The 16,463-nt window shown below is 54.5% G+C and overlaps 1 protein-coding gene across 2 annotated transcripts in view; it reads right to left on the bottom strand.

Annotated features, from left to right (window-relative positions):
- The window catches only part of VAC14 (VAC14 component of PIKFYVE complex), a 105,678-nt gene that overhangs the window by 26,000 nt on the left and 63,215 nt on the right, over positions 1–16,463 (bottom strand). For both annotated transcript variants that reach the window (XM_074285936.1, XM_074285935.1), the window contains exon 14: positions 14,650–14,782. In XM_074285936.1, the coding sequence (XP_074142037.1) occupies positions 14,650–14,782 (133 nt within the window). The remainder of the gene's footprint in view (positions 1–14,649; positions 14,783–16,463) is intronic.

Raw genomic sequence — 16,463 nt, 5'->3', positions numbered from 1 at the left:
TTTGAGCTTTCTTCTTTGCCTCCTCTGAAACTTGGGTCTGCACTTCATACTTAGCTGAAAAAAAAAGAAAAAACACCAAACCCGCAGCCCCCTTCCCCAGTATGCCCTCATCCTCCTCCTATGACCGCCTGCCACTTTCTCCTTCCTCCGGAGGTGGCCCTCTGCCTTCTCTACCCAAGAGAAGGTCTCTTTTCCGTTTTCCCCAACAGACTGCCCTCATCATCATCCTTCCCATTTACTGTGCAAATGCCCAAATCTCCACCTACACCTCTTATTTCCAGACCCAGCCAGGGAATCTTATTTGGCTTTTGGCCACAGATTCCTGTGTTTTTGTACTAAATATTGCCCCCTCTCCCCATATTCCACCCCCCCCCCCCCACCTTTCTCTTGTTGCAGCTATCACCTGGCCTTCTGGTCTTTCTTGGAGACTCCACTCTTTGCTTTCCCATACCTCCTCTGTGTGCCGTCTTTTCAAGGCTCCTTTCATCACATCTCACACTAGTCCCTTTTTCTCAATTCAAATGACTCTCCCCTGAGTCCAGGCCCTCATTTCTCACCTGGACTCCAGCCAGAGCCTCCTAATTGGTCTTTCTGCCTCGCCCTTTTGGTCCAAATAGCACACAGCTATCCCCAAAGCCCAGAGGTGGCCAAGCGGCTCCCCGGCTCAGACTCAGGCTCTGTTTCCTCCCCAAGATTAAACAGAAACTCCTTCTAACCCTTCCCCATCTGCATAGCCTCCTTTTCTAAGCATATTCCATGAGATTCCACCTCATGTCATCCCCCTGCTACTTACTGTCCTGTTTTTGCTTTCTATCTCGTGTCTAGACTCCCTCGCTCTCTCGGCCTTCTGGAAGTGGCATTCCCACTGAACAACTGTCACCTTCTGCAGGCTGTAAGAGCCCCACCACCCTGCCTTATACTGAATTTAATTTGTGTCTGTGTTGTGTTCACTTTCTGTGTATGTGCTGTCTCCCTGAGGGGGCAGGGATGACTGTTTTTTGGTACTTGGGTTCCCAGGGCCTAGCTCAGTGCGAACAGATTAGCCTCACGAGAGCAGACAAGAGTGTTCTTTGTGGTATGAGGATTATTAGTCGTCCTGCTGCACAGCAGAGAAGACCAGGACACAAAGACGGGAAGGACTTTTATTTGGGCAGAACTGGGACAAGGCTCTGGTCCTTCTGCTTCAAAAGCCAAACCTTCATCCATCAAGCCACAGTGACGCTTGTGGACATTTTGAAAGCTTTTCCCTGGGGATGCGCGGCACCCTAATCCAAACGCCCGAGCCTCCTGGGAAGGGTGCTGCTCTTGATCACCATGCAGGGTCCTGGACACAGGCAGGTGTCCGGGTTGGAAGTCAGTCTCAGACAGTGGGAGTCAAGAAAGGCAGAACTTTGTGGCTTTCTATGAATCTCTCATAGTTCTAGGTCTTGGCCTCTGTCATTACTTGGCTGTAGAAGACAAAGCTGGGCTGGATCCACTAGAGAAGGGACTCGCTATAGAAGTTATTTCTTTCTAGCCCGATACCCATGGTCCCCACAAAAGATGCCAAAGTTACCTAATTTAATAGCTGAATAATAATAATAATAATAATAATAATAATAATAATAATAATAATAATAATAATAATAATAATAATAATAATTCAGTCTTCAACCTTCTAAGGGTTTTCGAAATCATCTGAACTGAGTGTTCTTTATAACTCTTCACAAGTGTTCGTTTAAAGAACTGAGATAAACTCCAGAAAAAAAGAATGGGAAGTCAAACAGTAAAGCTCGATGTTGGTAACAAAGAGCAAATAACAGAGCTGCCTGATTGCTAAGTCTGGTGGAGAATGATAAAAAGATTAGACTCTGAAAGGCCTGGAAAGCTGGGAGAAGCCAGGCCAAAACAGAGACAAAGGAGTCCATGAAGCTTTTCTTACCCCAACTCCAGGGTTTTTGTCGTTTTGTTTTTTCCCTCTGTCTTTTCCTGAGAAGTCTTAAACAGCCTAATGTGACTAAACCTATTTTTGGGGAATTTTGAAATCCTCCGTTTCATTCGCACATTTCCTTCTAGTGTAAGATTGCTTAATCTTCGACGTGTCACACGCAGGAGAAGCTCTCCCGGTCACTCTGCAGGAACCGCTCCGCAGTGACCTCTGAGGAGAGCTGGGAGAGGGCCCCTCGGCAGCCCCGCAGCCCAGGGCGTCCTGCCCCTGGAGCAGCTTCGTTTCTCTGGGCAACGAGAACGGAAAAGGCAAGAAGCCCCCACAGGCCCACTTCTGCCCCGAAGGCCTTCCGATTCACTTTGTGGGAAGCAGAGCAGGGCCACATGCCGCCATCACCTCTGCAAGGAGTCTTCAGAATCCTCCCCACTCGGAGTCTGTCTGGGGCTGGCTCACCGAGATCTGCTAAAAGGCAGAGCGGGGACGTGTGGGCCCTCCGCCGTGGGGCTGCCCAAGCTGGAGTTGTCGCCGGCCAATGATAACAAGCGCTTCCCCCGTGCCGAGAGGACTGAGGTGGATTTAACAATGGAAACATGCGTTTTACAAACGAAAGGAACAACAGCAGGAAAAGATATTTTTAGTGATCGCGGCTCTGCTTAAAAGGCGTCTGTTTCATCTGAAACCAGGCAAGCCTCCTACGAAGTCGGTCTGCGCGCAAGCGGCGATTAGCATGAGACAGGCAGCAAACGGCCGCCTCCTGGGTGAGTGAGGCTGGGAGGAGGAGGAGGTGTGCATACTACAGGAGGCTGAGGATTGTCAATGAGATGTGGCTCCCTCCTCAACCAGAGTAGTTCTGCACGAGTCAGACAAGCTGGGGACGACGGGACGGAGAGCTGAGGAGGTGCTCCCTGCAGGGGAGGGGGCGGGTGGGACAGAGGGGATGGGCAGGAGGAGCCCCCACCACAGGGATGGAGGAGGCCCACCAGAGCCTGGCCTCCGGGACAAGTGGGCGCCATCTCTCTGCCCCTGAAAGGCTCCTGTGCCTGTTTCTCGTCTGGCCCTCTGGTTACCAAAGGGTGCTGCCCCCATGCTCCTCAGCTGTGCTGTGACCACCCCTTCTCCCCCAGCACTGGGAGCCTGGGTGAAGCGAGAAAAGAACTTGCTGGCAGCCATCATGGAAACGAGATGGAAACACTGAGCGTCCACAAGCCCCGCTTACAGACACTACTCTATGGAGACAGAGCAGCCGCTCTAGGGCCCGCTCTCCTTGGTCCTGTCGGGGAGGCCCGGAGCCTGACCTTGTGTGGCAGAGCAACAGACAGCTGCGGGTCCTCTGCCTTTGATTTTAAGCATCATTTAGCACAAGAGGAGAGTGGGAGTTGGGGCAGAGGGTTGCCGGACGCACACAGAGGATCAGAGTCTCCCTTTAGGAGTTTGTCTAAAAGGGTAAGATTTTCCCAAAGAGGAGATAAAGGGTCATACGGGCTACCCAGCACAGGACTAGAGAACTGATGACTTCACTCTGAGCGCGGGGACAGCTGAGTCAGATGGGTTTAACTAAAGTCTTGGCGACTGCCAGGGCTGGAAGCCACCGAGAGGGAAATTTAGGGACGTCCTTGAACGGAGACACTGGCAGAGGAGACGCCATCTGTCTCGGGCTGGAGCTGGTAAACAGCTCACCTCCAAGGAAGGACAAATGACCTCAGAGGGACACTTGCAGAGAAATGAACCCAAGTCAGTTCCATTACTAGCCAGAGTGAACAAGTCTCCGAAAAGCCTGCGAAAATCACTGGGCAGAGGTTCTAGGACTTCCCCAAGTCCAGATGGACTGCTCCCAATGTGGCCAGGCAGGGAGCCTCCACAAACCGGAGCCCCAGACCGGGTACAGCGGTCCATCAGGGACTCGCTGCTTCCTGCCCAGCTTCTCACGGCCTCGGGTGTTTATGGGCTCACAACGGGAGGAACACTGAGCGGCTGCTCTGGATGGAGATGGGCAGTGCTAGCCAGTTAAGCAGCTTCCCCTCACTGAGCCCCAGGGACCACTCTTCCTGTGCTGAAAGTACTTAACAGTGTCCAGCAGGCTGGATCTGCTGCTGCAGGGCTGCCAGAGCCCCCTGCCAGGAGGAAGCCCCAGCACAGAAGCCCAGGCCCTGCTTCGGGTGGGATTGCTGCTCTCGGAACATCAAAAGTATCCCTGAGACGGACACCCGTTTGCCCTCCCTACTTCAGCTAGACAATGGGAGCCGCACATTCCCTGGCTTGGAATCCCTCCTGTCAGCAGGAGCAGGGATCTCATGCTCCAGATACTCTTTCCCTACAGGACGAATCAATCAGCTCTAGCTCTGCTCCCACTTCCCCCACATTCTGCTTTCCTCTCCGCTCCTGGACACCTATATTTAAAAAGGGGGAGGTGGAGGGGGCCGAGCAGTTGCTCTGGGCAGCTCCATCCTCAGAGATGTAGCTGCACTTGCTTGGCCTGACAGCTGTGGCCTAATTTTCCAAGGAAGCAACCAAGCTCCTTATTGCTACTCATTCAGTTTCTTTTCATTGCGAAAACAAGGGGGTTGGAAGAGGAAAGAGAAAAGAAGTGTTAGAAATGAGGGGGAAATTGTGATGCTGGAGAATCCTGCCAGCAAGGATAAGCAGCAGCGGATATAGAGATTCCAGGGCCAATTTCTAGGGCCTTAGCCAAGCACGCTGATGGGAGGAAGGGCCGAAGTATTACTAAGAACCCTAGCCTGTGAGCATTTTAGTCTGTGTCACAAAGGCCCCGGGGCTTTCACGACTGTTTTGATCTTACCTTGTGACAGTCTTTAAGTGCCAACTCCTGATTCAGTTGTAGATGCGGTGACTCGGGGCTTGGGGGAGAGGGAGGACTGAGGGGATGGACCCCGAACTGCCACTCTGAGAAAGCGTCAACTCCAGGTCTCTGCAGTCTGGAAGCAGTGGGGATCCCCCATTCCAAAAGGTGGATTGTGCCCCCCATCCATCTTCCTAGCTCTAGTCTGGAGGCCACACTTGGCCCAACCTCACTTTGCCCATCGATGCTGATGGAAAGCACTGACTCTGAACTTGGAACAGGCTCTTCTTGGTCTCTTCCAGGTGCTCACCATTTTGTGGATGCCCAAGCCCAGCCGGGAGGGTGCCAGAGAAAAGGCAGCATGTCATAAATCATATGGCAATCACCTGCCTGCTCACACTCAGCCTATCAAGTTAAATGTTAGAAAACTAAATCTTTTGGTTGAATTTAAAATAACCCAGGAGCAGGTGGACTGCTCTCCCAGACTCGGAATGATGATGGAAGGACAGGGGGATGGCTCGTTTTACTTTGCAGAAGCTGCTTTGCTTGCACATCCCGAAGCCACCGTTAACTGCCCCTTCCACTCTATGGACTGGTCAACCTTCGGCTAACGTGAGCTCCTTTTCTGTACTTGTTCTGCTCATGCCGCCATTAACCAATCCCATCATCAATATTTTTGCTGGGAAATGATGGTCTCTACTGTATCGGAGCACACTGACCCAGTGAGCATCCAGGTGACCACAGGGCTGCAGGGACTGCTTGCGAGTGAGCAGACACGAGGTGGAGGAGTCTGTGTTCTAATCTCGGCTACCATAGACAGCGGACTCACTATCTGACCTTGGACAGATTCCCCTGTTGCCCTGTCTACGCATGTGAAGTGAGATGTGGCAAAGACATCTGCATGACCCATTCTAAGCAGAAAGAGAAGAAAGAAGACCAGAAGCTGGTGATTATGGGCCACAAAGAATCCGAAGTAAATAAAACTAAATGTGTTATTACAGGGGTGAGGTAGACAACTAAGTCCTGGCTGGAAGCCCGTTTCATACACATTTCTCCATGTAGCAACAGCAAGGGCTGGGTTTTTAACGCATCACCAGGGTCCTTTCCAAAGGTCCGGAGAAGGAACAGGACACATTAGAGAAGCCCATCACTTACTGACGCTCAATGACAAGGGTGAGAGAGAGACGGGAGTTACATCTCCATAGCAAAGACTTGTTCTCCTGGGAGAACAAGGAGTTTTAGGCAGATTCAAGTACAGGAAACAGGGGATGAGCCTGAAGCATGTGACCAGGAGTGAGGGAGAGGGGTGACTGCATAGCCAGAAGCTACACAGTTTGACTTTGGGAAATGACACCCAGAGGGGAGATAATAAAAGATGAGCAGCGAAGGAAATAAGAAGGATTTGAAAAGTAAACTCCAAAGAGCACAGAAACTTTTCCCTGTTCAATGTGAACAGGGAAAAGGACAAAAGCCGAGACAAAAGCCAGATACTCAGAAGGGAAAAGGGACCCGAGGTAGTCTAATGAGGAAGGGACCAGGGCATCAAACCCACAATCCTCTAGATCGGAGGGCCTCAAGGCAGATTCTGAGGCAGTTTAAGTACTCTAGGAACGTTCTTAATCACAGCCACTCTCCTCAGATTGCCATATGACACTGAAATGGAATGGAAGCAAATGATATTCTTTAGTAATAATCTCCCCTACCCCCACAAACATGAAACATCTTTTTAAACCCCCACACCACCTCCAAACGAGCCACATATCCTTCTGGAAGACAGAACCATGATTATATTTTTTTAAAGTCTATTATTCACCTTGGAGACTAAGAGCTCAGATGGACCTATTATAGTGTGGGTTAAAAATAGGTACCGGACTGCTCAGAGCACTTCCCCACACGCAGGCTCAACCAGATGCTTCCTAAATGATCTTCCATAGAAACCCAAATCTAAGGCTCCCCTCCCCTGTAACCAGGCTCCTCCAAGCCAAAATCCTCCAAGTGCTCAGGAGCCACAGTACTTTTCTTTGCAAAGGACAGGCCAGATTTATTTGATCTTTCCCTAAAATTTTTAATTTCTTCAATGAAGACAAAGCAAAAGCTTAAGTGACAGGAGACCCCCTTAAGTAAGCTATAACATGCAAACAGAGCCAGAAAGCACTGAAGACTCCCTGTAAAACTTCAGACAAAAGTCTATACCGGTGGTCCTCAAACTTTTTAAACAGGGGCCAGTTCCCTGTCCCTCAGACTGTTGGAGGGCCGGACTACAGTAAAAACAAAAGTTCACAATCTGTCTCCTCCCCTCAGCCCATTTGCCATAACTCTGCAGGTGGCATAAACATCCTCAGGGGCTGCATCTGGCCCGCGGGCCGTAGTTTGAGAACCCCTGGTGTAGGTCCTTACTTTTTGAAAATGAGCTCCTGACGGGCACCCAATGACCACTCTGGCTGGTCCAAGAGAAGGAGGAGGAAGATTGCAATAAAGGGAGCTAAACGTGTCTCAAGTGTTTTGATTACAAAAAGGAAGAGGTGCAGAAGAAGGAAGCAGGGCGTGTGCTTGGGCAATGGGGTGCTTTAGATGAGGACAGCAGAAGCATTGGGACTTACACTGGACATACAACTCTGGGTAGATTGAGGATAGGAGGAGGATGGAGGAAGAGAAGGAGGAAGAGGAGGAGAAGTCAGAGGAGGAGGGGGAGGAGTCGGAGGAGCTTTCCCTACTTTTTTTTAGCTCAGACTCAGATGGATGTGATGAGAACAGAAGGGAGTTAGGGTCTCAGCAGGAGCTGGAAGTGGTCTCCCTGACCCAGGCCCAACAATGTCACAACAGCACCAAACCCACTCTGTGTCTTCCCAAGAGTCAAGAGTCACCCTTGGGCATGCTTCCTGCCTTTTCTACTCAGGGAGATCCAGGAGGATGTTTGGAAAATGGGAAGAATGCTCTCTGGAAGAACTCTGGATTTTCCAGGGCCCTCTGTGCAAAAGCAGCATTTCCTCTTCTCTTCCTTGTCCTCCCTGTTCCCTCATCACATATACACCAGAACTTAATTAATCCCGGTCGTTCTAGGAGGCCAATCACATGTGGTTTCCATTTTCCCAAAGAAAACACACCAGACTCTTACAGGCAGTTTGGTGTAATGTGTCCCAGTGCAGCTCCAGTGTGTAGGACAGTAAACTCCATTGGAGACAGTTTGCGTAGTCCACTTAAAAAGACCATCTCCTAGCATTATCTTACCAGGACCCCAAACTCTCACCACTCTGCGTGTGGAGGGCCGCTTTGGAGTTGTGCAGACATCTCCTGCCAGTCTGATGGCCTTTTCCATTCTCCTTGAGGGGTTTCTAAAACGCTGGGTGGGTACCAACAAGCTAGCTCGTCCAAAGAGTTGGAAGCAACGGAAGGCAAGGTTAGGTGACACGGGCCAGGGAGGGGAGACTATTTCCTACTTTTCAATTAATTTCTTAAGAATGTGTCTTCCCAAGGGCAGGATTCTTTTTCACTGAAAAACTCTTCCTTCCTCATATTCTTAAAATGAATTCTGCCCCAGGCCACCTGTCCCTTACATTTCCCTAGTGTTAAGAGATCAGAAGGCAGCAGCATGTGCAAAAAGACTGGACACCACGCTCTGTCTGGTTGTCCGGGTGCTGAGAATGGATTTCAGAAGAAGCATTCCCATGGAGAAAAGCTGCTGGGGGTTCCAAGGCTTGGGAGCAGCAGCATGAGAGGGAACCTGCTCTCCCTCCATACCTTTCCTCCTGCGCAGGGCCTCAATGTAGACGTGAATAAGCTAGTTAAAAACAAAATCCTTCAGCAATCGGGCCCCCCCTCTATTTGGGTGCCTTAGTTGGATCCTTCTTATTTTTGTACTTTGTTTTTATTCCAATATAATATGGATGCAATCCATCAAAGCTGAAAGTGGAAGATAAGAAACCAGTAAAAACTCAGTCCTTCAAACTCTAGGACCTGGCTGAGGGCGATAGGCAAAACGTGATTTAAAAAAGAACGTCACTTAACTGGGGATGCGGGGATTAAAACAGACTCTGGCTGGGTTTGGGGAAGGAAGTGGGAAAGGGAGGAACATTGTTTCATTCCTCAGAGAAATTATTTAGGAAAAGGAGTGAGTATAGGACAGGGCAAAGGAACGGGTAGCTGATACTGATGATATAGGCAGAGGTCTGGGAGGACTCATGGGGAATAAGGACGGTGGTGAGTAAAAGGGTGTACGCCAGCGCAGGATAACTTGGGGATGATTAGGCCACAATGGAGTCAAGAATGAGGCATCCGTAGGAAAATGTGAGTCCGGCAGACTGGAGATTCCTGATGACCGCATGAAGGGGCTTTCTTTTCCCATTGGCTATTTCTACACTTAGAAATAAATACGGATTCTAGGGACTGGTCAGCATTGCTTTGATTGCCCTCCTTTCTCCATGATGCACCAGAAGACCAGACACAAGGTTCTAAAGCGAGCCGGCCTTACTGAGAAGCAGCTCGGAGGACTGGGGCATGCTATCAATGACAGGCCATGCTTTGGAGCCCCTACTGGGGCAAAAAGAAGAGAAACAGACATGGAAGTTCAGGACGGGAAGTTCCCATAAGTTATCTGCATCATTTCTCTCTCACTAAGAAGACTTTACTTCAACCAGCTGAGAGAACGAGGGAGCTCTCTTCTCTAATTTATGGAAGAGTGTGACCGCCCTCCCAGAATCCACCTTTCCCCTCCTAAATTCCTGGGATTCTCCTCCAAGAACTTCCCCACCTCCTTCCTACGTCTGTTTCTAGTTAAGAGAAGGGCTTTGCGAACTCTCTTGAGGGAGCTCCTGGGTTACAGGGCGGACGGGGGCCTCCTCAGGCCAGTCGTAAGGGTTCGACGCTCGGTTCCATCAGTGGGAAGAAGCATTTCCGAGGTTTCACCTCGCCGCACCGAATAAAGAGCAGGTTCTGGTCCTGCGAGGCAGCAGAGGGAGGGAAGGGAGGGAAGAAAGGGCAGTTCATTAAGCCCCAGGGCAGCTGGCCAGAGGGCATCTTGGCAGGCCGAGCGGCCGTCTTCGCACTTCCCCGCACAGAAGCGGCCCTTGTCCAGATCCCAGCTGTTTGGATTATGCCTGAGTTCATACTACACTCCATCAAAGAGGCTGGGGCCCGCCCTCCCCCGTTTTGGTCCGGGTGAAAATAAGCCCCGGTGTTGTTGTGTCCCCATTAGCATGGGGGGGGAAGGGGGCACAAGAGGAGGGAAGGAGCCCAGGGAGGGAACTGACACACCCACCCCTCTCCTGGTGGGCTGGGGCTGTGCCCTCCCTCTACTTCAGCCGCTGTCCAGAGGCCAGTCCCAGAGGTAGCCAGTCCCTCCCCAGGCCCACAGTCCAGACGGTAGAGTCTCATTTAATAGGTGGGGATATGAGAGATGGCCTGACCCCCGTTCCAGGACCCCAGGGGCTAGGAAAGAAGGAAGAGAGAGACAAGCCCCGGGAATTCTGAGGCATGGCTGTGGCTCCAGTGGGAGTCTGAGTCGCGCTGACTAGGCCTGGCAGTGCCCAGAAGAGTCCCCGAACGACTGCAGCTTCTCTCTGGCTCCCTACCATGCTGCTCTGCAACCAAGCACCGCTCAAAAGGAAGCTCGAGAAAGTCGGGACGCCCAGCAAAGGCTCCGTGGCCAGAAGAAGGCCCCGGTTCTCCTGAGGGAGGGACGAGGGGTCCTTGGCTAGCGACATGACTTTGTCCCCCCCTGCGCTCTGGGGGACAGAAGCCTCCCCCACCTCCCCCACCTCCCGGGTTCGACTTTACGCCGTCTTGTCTCCTGGAGTCGGGCCCTGCGGCCAGGACAGGACCAGAGCCTCCCTGCCTCTCCTTTTGCTTCTCACCGGGCACTAATCTACGAGGTGCTTCACGAGGACAGACAGACAGACATGGCACAAGGCTGAGGAATTACCATTTCATGAGGGCAGAGAGGGCTCGCACCTCTGCCCTTCGGCCGTGACCCAGGATACACGCGGGGGAGAAGGCCGGCAGTCAGTTCTGCTTGAGCCCATCCCCAGGTCAGTGCTTCCGGGGGTCCTGCCCTCTGACACAAACCACACGACCACAGATTCAGGGCCGTCAGGGACTCTGGAGGCCACTCAGGGCACAGGGAGGGAACTGAGGTTCAGCCCGGCAATGTGATTGGCTGTCACAGCCCGTGGGGGGGGCTGAGAAGAGATGGAGACCCCGCTTTTCCTCACTCTCAGCCCAGCGCTCAATCTGCTAGGTGCACTGCCTCCAGGAGAATGTTCCTCTTGGAGCTGACTGGGCTCAAGACAGACTGGCAGAGGGGGGCGGCCCTGGCAGTGAGCACTGCCCTGCCGGTCTCCGGAGGGCCGCCTCGGGCAAAGGTCACGCTGGGAAAACGTGTGAGCTCCCGGGAGGAGTTTATCGGCGACCCTGAGTTTGAGGCTGACCTGACGGAGTGCGAGGCCGCGTTAACCCCGAGAGAAGGCGAGGCAGGAGGGCAGCAGTGGCCCACGTGGAAGGCGGCACTGGGGCAAGGGCGGCCTCAGGGGAACTCCGGGTCACTGAACAGCGGGAAGCGCAGCCCGGGCAGCCGGCCCCCCTTCGTGAGGTCCGGTGCCACAGAGAGGAGGAGATCCTGGTCAGCCTCTGGGCTCCCTCCCAATTCCAAAACTCTTGGCCCCTTTGGAGCTGATTCACAGCCTCATTTTTCTCTATGCAGACAGACGCAAAATGGCGGAGAGAGAGTCCTGTCAAACGGGAGCGGAGAAGGCCGTGTGACTACTGGAAGAGGAGCTGCCGGAAAGGAGGGCCCACGGGGGAGAGCAGTGGGAAGCCCGAGCGGGAAAGTGGCGTGCGCCCGGGCTGTAGGAGACCCTGAGCAGCAGAGGCTGGTCAGGGAAGAAGTGAGGAGGGTCTGGGGGGCTTCTGAGGGGAAGAGACACGGAAACTGATGAGACTTAGCCACAGGCTCCTGAGAGAGTGACTGGGAAGTAAGGGCGACCCCGAGGTGATGGACTGGGGCACCAGGAGGCCGGGGCATCCTCACCCCAGATAAGGCAGCGCAGAAGAGGGACTAGTCTCGGAGGGAAGGCGAAGAGCTCCACGTGTGACCCGGGAGGAGGCCTCAGGGCATCCAAGGGGGATGAGCGGCACGGAGCGAACAATGGGGGCTGCAGTTCAGATTCTGGAGCCTTCTGCATGGAGATGAAACTGGGGCCCGTGAGAGCAGGGGCAGAGAAAAAGGCAGCCCAGGACGGAGCCGGGGGCACTGGGAAAGCCTGATGGGGAGCGCAGGTCGTGACCCCAAATCGGTTCTCACACCTGAGTACGGGATCGTTCTGACGTATTATCTGTTTGCCTACTTTCTATGCCTATGTGTCAAGGGACGGGTCGGTTCTCCGAGCCTCCCCAGCGGTGGATCAGAGCCTCTGAAGGAGCGGCGGGGCAGCCTTTGCTGACACAGGTGCCGAGGACTGGGACACGCTGGAGGCGGAGGGAAGAGGGGGAGGTCAGAGAGCCTCTGTGCCACCTCTGACACGAGGAGATCCATTCTGGGCCGGATCTCCAGCAGCCACCGTCCCGCATTACACCACCTATAACCCCGGGGTCAAAAGTGTCTTGGGGTCACGAGTGAAAAAAGTTGCGAGCCCTGGCAGGGAAAGAGGAAAGAGGCTCCTTGAAGATTCTGGGGGGGGAGCCACCTGTGGGGATGAATGCCGGAGGGACGCTCGGGGTCGTGACGGCTTTCTAAGAAAGGCCTACAAGGGTTTGTGGTCTGTGGGGAAGGAGCAGCCAGAGGGAGGATTTCAGGGGGCGAGCGAGTGCCGATCACCGGGCTGGGGTGGTGCCGTCTGCCCCCGGAAGCCCGCTCCACTCCAGGGCTCCCATTGGCCAAAGTGCGGGGCCGGCCCTGCCCTCGGAGCCCCAGGACCAAAGGCCCGGGCCGCTGGACCTGCAAAGCCTTCCAGGAGTGGGCCGGCCCCTTCTCCTCTCCCAGTCCTGGAGCTCGCTTCCCGAGGCTCTCCGAGGCAGCAAGGCCGGCTTCCTGCTGGGCCATGAGCAGGACCTCCCCTCTCAGCCCCGCACTCTCTCTGGCTGACCTGCAGGTCTGAGATGCTCTCCTTCCTCATCTTCACCCACCGGCTTCCCTCAAGTGCCAGCCAGAATCCTTCGATGCCAGGGCCTTCCACCTCGCCATCCCTTGCCCATTACCCATTACCCAGTGTGCCTCTGTACGTTGTTTGCTCGTTGTCTCCCCCACAGATGGTGAGCACTCAGCAAGGTGCCGTGCACATAGTAGGTGCTTTTTAAGGGGAACACTGAACGAGAGCTCATCGCCTGAAGGACTGAGCTGATTTCCGTATCTGTCCTCCCGAGACAGAAGGGAGCGAGGACAGTGTTGGGGGCTTCGGGGGAGAAGGTTTCACACAACTGCGGATGGGATTTCCCTGCAACAATAAGAGCCTGGGTGGCTTTCCTTGGCAACTTTCAGCAGCCCAGGGTGGGGGGCAGGCTGAGGGAGGGGTGTGACCCAGGATCAAGGATTATCCAAGGGAGAATGGAGGGCAGGTCGGCTAATCAAAGGCCAAAGCTGTTAAAAAAAGTGAGACCAGAGCACAGACGCCTGGAGCCCTCATCACAGAGAGCAGGGTCAGCGACAGGCAGAGGGTGACAGTCTCCAAAGCCCCTCCAGGGACACCGTCCCGTTCAGGCCTCACAACAACACTAGGCGGAAGGGCAGGACAGACCTCCGGAACAGGGCCTGGAGAGAAAGGACCCTCAGGGGGTCCTGCCCCAGGTCCCAAGGCTGGAGGGGGGTAGAGAGGAGACCGAGTGGACCCTCAGCTCGGGGCTGTCCAGGGACTGCCCATCTCCCTCTCACGCCAAGCGGAAGATCCAAGCTGACTGTCTCACAGCCGGGGGGAATGAGACCGATTTTTCCTAGTCACCTTCTTCCTTTCTGCTCTTTGAAAAGAAGAGCTGGAGGAACGGGAGATGCTCTACAGAGCTTTGCTGCCCTGCGGGACTGTCCTCTGGGGGGTGTCTGAGGGGAAAGGCCGCCCCCCACCCCTGAGCTTTCTGCCTTCTGGGGCTTCTGGCAGCGCTTTCACTGCCCACACAGAGCCCCCTATTCAGCAATTAATCCTACACCAAGGAATGTCCTCCCCAAGTTTCATTTAAAGGCCGAGCCCCGTGAGGCAGGGAGATCAGATTTTCCATCCCCCACAGTGCCCAGGGGTGGCTCGGCCTCTCCAGAGACAGCCCCTGGGTGACAGAGTCTGCTCCTGTGCCCTAGATTCAACGGGCCTGAAGGTGACCCGGTGCCGGCTGTCCCAGGCCGCCCTTCCAGTGCCCCCATTCGCGAGTCAGGTGGGAGACAAAGGCTCAGCAGCCCCTCAGAGCGGGCCGGAGGCCGGGCCGGGCCAGCCTGGTCCAGGCGGGGCCACCACGGGGCTCAGCGGGCCGACTCCCTGCCGCGCAGCCTCATTTCACGCTCCATCTGGCTCAGGCGCCCGCCCCCCCAAACAGGATCTGACAACAAAGCCAATAAGAGGATGTTTAACCTCAGGGGAAACTCTGCTAAGCGAGCGGCTGCGTTTCCCAACATCCACCTGGACTTGCCTCGTAAAGGCCACGCCAGCCGCTGGGTGAGACGGTCCCAGAGCGGCTGAAGGACTTGGGCCTCCTCTTTCGGGACCACCACAGGGGAGCAAAGGAACGGGGGTTCGGGGGCCGCTCGATGGCGCAGCGGAGAGAGCACCGGCTCTGGAGTCAGAGGACCCGAGTGCAAATCCAGCCTCGCCCACATAACACTCACTAGCTGCGTGATCCTGGGCAAGTCGCTTAACCCCAAGATTAAGCCAGGGCGGGCAGGGGGGAAGAGATTTGAGCACCCGGTGCCATTTTAAGAAAAAAGCAGGAACCCAGAAGGAAGAAGGCGGAGGCTGACCTGATGATGAAGGCTCCTCTGCTCTCCAGGAGTTTGCGCTCGCTGCTGAACCTCTTCAGCAAGTTGATCATGAACTTGTAAAAGTAAGAATTCATGGTGGGAGAGGAAGGCGAACACTCCAGACCTCTGGAACCTGGAAAGAGGGAACAGCGCCGCTGGTCAGGCCGGCTGACGCGGCGCGGACCGAGAGGAACGCAGGCACCTACCTCGGGGCTCTGGGGCCGCGGGGGGGGCGGACTCTGGGCCGAGTCCATCCTCAGGGAAGTACGTCCACATGCTGTTTACTTTTGTCAAACAAACTCCTTTTAGCAAACGCTATAAAACAGCGTACACAAAGTAATTCATTCTCTACCAGGGCTAGCTGAGGGAGAGAAAAAAGAAAGACAGGAAGGGCCATCGTGGGCCAAATGTAGCAGAGGGAAAGAAGCCACTCGCTTACTGATCCTGCTTCAAGGAAAGGAGGGCCACGGAACACTTTGGTTTTTATAAACACGGCCACAACCTGTCACAAAACAGCTTAACTTCTGCCTGACGCGGGGATCCCTGACGTCACTCAAGCTCGTGGATCATCCGGACAGAGCTGGAAGGGGGCTTAAAGGCCCAAGGAACCACCTCCCTCCTCTCCTGCCCTTCCCGGCTCTGTTCCTTCCTGCTGCCCTTGGGCTCTGTGGCTGCCTCCCTCCCTCCTCCCTCAGAAGCAGTTCTCTCCCACATCCCCAGGGACCATCCTCCTCATCCTCCCCCTCTGTGCGGCAGACCTAGCGAAGCTCGCCACCCTCCTGGATGCTGCTCTCGGGGCTTCTCCCGGACCGCCCGCTTCCCCCCCGACAGTTCCCTGCTGGTCAGACATCGCTGGCTTGTCCTGTCTCCATCCGGCCCCTTAGCATGTGGGTGTTCCCCTTGCTTTGGCTCTGGGCCGCCCCAGGACTTCAGGCCCGGGACTCCTAGCACTGCACAGCCAGCCCCAGTCCCCCCTTCAGCTGGACATTTTAGGCTCGACATATCCAAAGTTAAACTTGTCATGGCTTCCCTTTCCCTGGCCAAGTCCCCGTGATCCTCCGATGCTTCGGGTTCATTATCTTGGCTTTATCTGTCTCCTCACCTAACCAACCAAGCGCCATTACTTGACATGCTCACAGACCTTGCGTGGGACCTCCTCCTCTCCATCCAGTCACCAACACCCCCTCACTAGCCCAACAGCCTCCTGAGAGGTCTCCCCAATTCAGATCTTCCTACACAGCTGTCAAAGACTCTTCCCTGAATATGGACCCAGCCTGGAACTCCCTCCCCACTCTCTCAGGATAAAATGGAAACTCCTCGTTTAGTCTTGAGAGCCCTAGGAAACGGCCTTCCTCCTCTCCCAGATCCTCCTCTTCCTCCTCACTTGAGCTGAGCTTCTCTGCCCCCCCCCCCAACCTCAGTCGCTTCCTCACCTACCTCTCACTGACCTTCCCACTCTTCCTGGAAGCCCCAACCACGAACCTGTAGGTACCCAGGCTGTCTTTTTACATGCACTTCTTGTTGGCTCCCCTACAATGAGAACTCATTTGGAATGGACTCTCACCTTGGCCTCACACGCTCAGGGCCTGGCACATTCTGGCACCAAAAAGCTGAACAAGGAGCTGTGCCGGTGCCACGCCCTGGTACCCGTCAGTGTACTTTAGCTAAACCCCTGTCCCGGCTTACTGCACGTCTGCAATCCCGAGGGCCGGCCCCACGGCCCAGGTGAAAGTCAAGTGACGCTCCATGCTAGCCCATCTGTGTATGGAGACCTGTCTGCAAGGCAGAGAGCCCCAGACTCCCGGGGTCAGGGC

Source organism: Sminthopsis crassicaudata, chromosome 2, assembly GCF_048593235.1.
Source record: "Sminthopsis crassicaudata isolate SCR6 chromosome 2, ASM4859323v1, whole genome shotgun sequence".
NCBI lineage: Eukaryota > Metazoa > Chordata > Mammalia > Dasyuromorphia > Dasyuridae > Sminthopsis > Sminthopsis crassicaudata.
This window is presented reverse-complemented; position numbering and strand designations above follow the sequence as displayed.